Source organism: Limulus polyphemus, unplaced genomic scaffold (genome assembly GCF_000517525.1).
Source record: "Limulus polyphemus unplaced genomic scaffold, Limulus_polyphemus-2.1.2 Scaffold4772, whole genome shotgun sequence".
NCBI classification, from domain to species: domain Eukaryota; kingdom Metazoa; phylum Arthropoda; class Merostomata; order Xiphosura; family Limulidae; genus Limulus; species Limulus polyphemus.
In genome coordinates, this window is record NW_013670382.1 from 15806 (window position 1) to 21725 (window position 5920).

Genomic DNA, 5920 nt, shown 5'->3' on the forward strand with positions numbered 1-5920 from the left:
AGATGTTCGTTCTGCTATAACATTTCGGGATCAGGAGATGTTCGTTCTGCTATAACATTTCGGGATCAGGAGATGAATAATCATATCTTCATGTAAAGGCAAAGAATGTCAAGCCTGATGGAACCAACCTAAAAAGGATGAAGATACACCTGCACCTGTCAACTTGTTACTCCATTCCCTGTTTCCTCAAGTAGATGTACACCTGAATGATACTTTTGTTTGTCTCACAACCTTTATGCATATAAGGCCTACATATGAACTTCACTGAGCTATAATGGTGAAGCTAAGAGAAGTCATTTAACATCGTCCATGTGGATAAAAAATACAGCAGGTAATTTTGACGGTCTCGATTTTAACCATGGTGAGAGCAACAGAATCAAAGTAGTTACACGTGGTAGTCAAACAGTTGACACAATCACTTGTTTAGATTCAGATATCTTTTTTACAGAACAAGTTCTTGCCTAATGGTGTAAGTTTAAGACTCCGACTAATATGAAGTAAAGATTATTTTTTTATTTTGTCAAATGATGAATCGGGATTCAAAATTGTACTTCATTGTACACATTTCTATCTATGCTAGAAAAATCCGGTTCAGCCTATCCGTCGTTTTATCACACGCTAAAGCATTTCAGAAAGGAACAGCTAAATATCCGTTGAAATATATAATGTACAAATCGTTTTCAATTTCCCAGAGAAACTTATAAGCATCTATTGATAATGCATTTTTAGTTCAAGTGTCTACACCTCTTGTTATAGGATATGTTGATAACGATACATTTAATGGATCTGGGAAGAAAAATCCATACAATTTCAAACATTACAATATGAGTTTCGTGGCAATCAACGTGGATGGAAGATAGATCCCACTCAACCTTTACAACCAGATTTTGATGCTGAGCTGTATGCACGAAGCTATGAAACATTATTTAGTGGAACTGGAAAACAGTTTCATGATCAAGGAATTGATATGATGAATACTCGGACGATATACAGTCTTTGCCCTTGATCTTACACCTGAGCTATCTTCTGGCGATTCTCAATTTAACTTGGTGAAACAGGGAAATTTACGAATTGAATTACTGTTTGGTAGTGCCTTACATAACACTATAAATGTTGTAGCATAGGCAGAATTTCAGTAAATTTTAGAAATTGGTCACTATAGAAACATCATAACAGATATCTAAGAAGCTATGAATACATTAGAAATTTATTCGATACTCTCCAAGAATTTGTGTACGAGAAAAAACTCTGGAGGTGTACCTGCCAGTGATAAGCTACCTGATCATACAGAAAAACAATTATACATCGTCAACCTGGATCCAAGTCATAAACATGGTAGTCACTGAGTCTATATTTATTTTGGTTGAAATGAAGAAGAAGAATATTCTGATCCATTAGCACTACCTTCACATAATCTATCAATGTAAGAAAAATCATCAAGAAGAAATGTCGAATGTGGAGTTACAACAAATAAGTACTGCAAGGACCATAGTCATCTGTGTGTGAACAGCATTGTATATATTATGCTTATTATCATTGTCAACATGTGTCAAAACGAAAACTCCTGTCTAAATTTGGATCCCACAAAGATAGTAATGAAATGTTTGTTCAAGATATTGTTGTAAAACGTTTTCATATAAATACGTCCTTAATACATGTGTCTTTTTATGTAGATCAGATTGCAAAATATTTATTGTGAGAAAATAAATATATTATTAAAAAAGAATTATTGTATCCAGAATTTTTTACTATATTCATGTCACTGAAAATCTTTAAACACTTGATTACATAAGTTTTAATTATTATATTGCGCTTTTTAGGATGAGTTAATTATAAATGATTTATTTAATTAATAAATGAATGATTAATTATATTCATGTTGAGACATGTATTGTATGAGTCATTGTATTATGACTGCCTGTCATGGCTACCTAGAAACACGTTCTCTACTTTGTGGTACTATTACATAATCATCCATTATGGCCGCCTGTCATGGCGACATAGCAACACGTCCCCTGGCGGAAGCTTGCGAAACTATGATGTTTTTATCTTTGATGGTTCTCCCCTCCTCCTTACCACCGTCCTTGAGGCAGCCAATCAGAGTGAGGCGGCATCTTTTGGGTGGTGAAGTGAGGGGATAAGTACTTTTAATCTTAAAAGTTTTTATTGAGTAATAAAAATATTAAGGTTTATGATAAGACACAATTGTTAAAGAAAGTAACTAGTTAGCTACGCTTGGTGGCTTTACAAAGGACACTAAAAAGCTTGCAAAAATATAAGTTTTCTATCGATGAAGAAACCTTTTATGCTGTCAACTATCCGCTTTAATTCTAATCGAGAAAACAGTTTATAACAAAATTCAGTTTATTTACCATTCTCATGTAGTTAACAATAGAATTTCCATGAGGCCATGGCTGTTCAGCTTGACATGAGATTTCACGGATGTCAATTTTTCGGCTGGTTCCGTCTAAGTCATGAAGAGCAGTAGAAAAAAGCTTCACAGCGTCGTATATTAGCGCCACGTCAGTCTAAGAAACATATGTATATATATATATATTAAAATATAATTGGATTATGTTTAAATTTGCGCACACAAAATGGAGTAAGATTAACATCTAATTACAAAAAAAAAGACGAAAAACTGTTAATAATATACTGACGGAACTTTTTCGCCGAAAATAATATGTTGTAAATTTATATTAATATATTATCGTTTTTCGTTACACAACGAGTTGTTTTCAACCTACGCGGCAATTCATTTGTGCATGGACTAAACGGACAGGTCAGAGACCAGTAAGGTTTAGGCATAGCTGTTCCTAATTTTGAACTACTGACCAGAAGGAAGGCAGCTAGTCAACAGTACCCGTAGCCACAATGGCTTTATCCGGCTCTTTCAATCGAATAAAGAAACTAACTGCTACCTTTATAACGCGCTCACAACTGAGAGTGCGGAGCGGTCTCAATGTCATCACATCTCGAACCACAGCTGGACACTAACCACTAAACCATAACCTGAGACGTAAAAAGAATTAGAAAACACACTCATATATTTATAATAGCTGTGAGTACAAAGGCCAAAGAACGCTAACTATAATAAATCTCCAGAGTAAGTGCTAAATTCTCCAACGATGAGTAATGACATATAATAGCTGTGAGTACAAAGACCAAAGAATGCTAACTATAATAAATCTCCAGAGTAAGTGCTAAATTCTCCAACGATGAGTAATGACATATAATAGCTGTGAGTACAAAGGCCAAAGAACGCTAACTATAATAAATCTCCAGAGTAAGCGCTAAATTCTCCAACGATGAGTAATGACATATAATAGCTGTGAGTACAAAGGCCAAAGAATGCTAACTATAATAAATCTCCAGAGAAAGTGCTAAATTCTCCAACGATGAGTAATGACATATAATAGCTGTGAGTACAAAGACCAAAGAATGCTAACTATTGATATAATAAATCTCCAGAGTAAGTGCTAAATTCTCCAACGATGAGTAATGACATATAATAGCTGTGAGTACAAAGGCCAAAGAACCTAACTATTGACATAATAAATCTTCAGAGTAAGTGCTAAATTCTCCGACGATGAGTAATGACAAATATAGCCTTTCTTTTTGTCATCGATTGATCAAACGACAGCCTTTTTTGTGAGTCGTTAAAGGCATTGCATCCTTTCCAGATCTTACAAACATTTTCTTCTTTGATTCAATTTATTTATAATTGTTTATATTTCTATCATTTGCTTACGTTAAGTGCAGGTTTTCTTTTTCCGTTATCCACCCCATCGTATTCTGTTTTCCAACTGCGAAGAAAGTCAAGATACTCGCGTGCTTTTTCATCCACCAGTCTAAACCCTGTGATGTTGGTACCACCATATTGGAAGTCTTCTAAGTCGACAGTGTGCAAATCCTAAAAGATTTTAGAAAGGTGTCAAGATGAAATCTTCAGTAGAGAATGCAGATGATCAGAATTAATAATGAATAAAGCAAGCACCAAGAGCTGCATGAACTACTAAATGTAGAAATATCTACAAATACCTTTACAATCCCACTCTTTATACTTCCTTAAGTGTAAAAATAAACAACAAATTATATTTTTTTTAATCTTCTTCACTGACCTATAAACAAGGCATTCAGTAAAAATAAACAACAAATTATATTTGCTTAATCTTCTTCACTGACCTATAAACAAGGCATTTTATTTTACAAACAAGAAACATTAAAAAATGCAATTTACAACTAGAAGAGAAATGTGATTATTGAATCATCAATAATGTGATTACGGAATCATCAATACTGTGATTATTGAATCATCAATAATGAATCATCAATAATGTGATTACTGAATCATCAATAATGCGATTATTGAATCATCAATACTGTGATTATTGAATCATCAATAATGTGATTATTGAATCATCAATACTGTGATTACTGAATCATCAATACTGTGATTACTGAATCATCAATACTGTGATTACTGAATCATCAATAATGTGATTACTGAATCATCAATACTGTGATTATTGAGTCATCAATACAGTGATTATTGAATCATCAATACTGTGATTATTGAATCATCAATACTGTGATTACTGAATCATCAATAATGTGATTATTGAATCATCAATACTGTGATTATTGAATCATCAATACTGTGATTATTGAATCATCAATAATGTGATTATTGAATCATCAATACTGTGATTATTGAATCATCAATACTGTGATTATTGAATCATCAATACTGTGATTACTGAATCATCAATACTGTGATTACTGAATCATCAATACTGTGATTACTGAATCATCAATAATGTGATTACTGAATCATCAATACTGTGATTATTGAATCATCATGAATAGCTTTATTATTACTCATCATGGTAATTATTTTATTGATGAAACGCAGCTGTTTTATTCTGATATTATGCTTAATGTTTAAACAGAAATAAAACAACAACCCAAAAAAAGAAGAAATAAAACCAAACTCACCAAAGAGGTCAAGAAATAATTATGATATTCTGACATCATGTCCACTTGTTGAGCCTACAGATTGAAGAGAAAACGTCATTAGATTGCTGTTGTATCTTGATTTGTAGAAACACGTATTATATTATTGATACTGTTAGCTATATCAATATCACGAATGGTAATAAAAAGTTTATTAGATTATCTAAGTATTGTAATTTGCAGAAACATTTTGAAACTTGACAAAATGTATAAAGTTTAGTTATTTCGGTCAATTCACATTCTTATCTTATTTGGCCATTAAGATACGCTATTGCTAAAACTTTGTTTAAAATTAAAAACAATCTCTAGCAATGTTGACATTATGAGTATTCACCCCACCTTCAAAGGTTTTAATTAGTAATCCCTGTTTATGCACTCGTTAAAAGCAGAACGACCTTATAACACCCCTTCTTCAAAACTTTGAATTAGTGGTCCTTTTTTTACACTTGTTAACAGCATTCTCATAACTTAGCAAAACATGGAACTTGTAAATATAACTTTAGAAAATATGACCGCAAACCTATTCGAAACTCAAATAAAACAAAACATATTCATATGTGCATATTGCACGTGCATTATCTTTAAACTATAATATATAACATACCTTATATTAGCATAAAATGACACAAACAATACCCCGAAAACTGGCTTTTAACAAATCATTTTGATGTTACAACATCGTATGAAAATCACGATTTAAAACTTTTGTTAAATTTTAACACATCTTTGTTTGTTTGTTTTGAATTTCGCGCAAAGTTACACGAGGGATATCTGCGCTAGCCGTCCCTAATTTAGCAGTGTAAGACTAGAGGGAAGGCAGCTAGTCATCACCACCCACCGCCAACTCTTAGGCTACTCTTTTACCAATGAATAGTGGGATTGACCGTCACATTATAACGTCCCC

At 32.9% G+C, this 5920-nt stretch overlaps 1 protein-coding gene across 1 annotated transcript in view; it reads right to left on the reverse strand.

Annotated features, from left to right (window-relative positions):
• LOC106471667 (glutamate receptor ionotropic, kainate 2-like) overlaps positions 1–5920 on the reverse strand; it is a 34009-nt gene that overhangs the window by 14482 nt on the left and 13607 nt on the right. Inside the window, exons 5-7 of the mRNA XM_013932284.2 lie at positions 4999–5052; positions 3752–3913; positions 2373–2528 (exon numbers count right to left, since the gene is read on the reverse strand). Of these exons, the coding sequence (XP_013787738.2) occupies positions 2373–2528; positions 3752–3913; positions 4999–5052 (372 nt within the window). The remainder of the gene's footprint in view (positions 1–2372; positions 2529–3751; positions 3914–4998; positions 5053–5920) is intronic.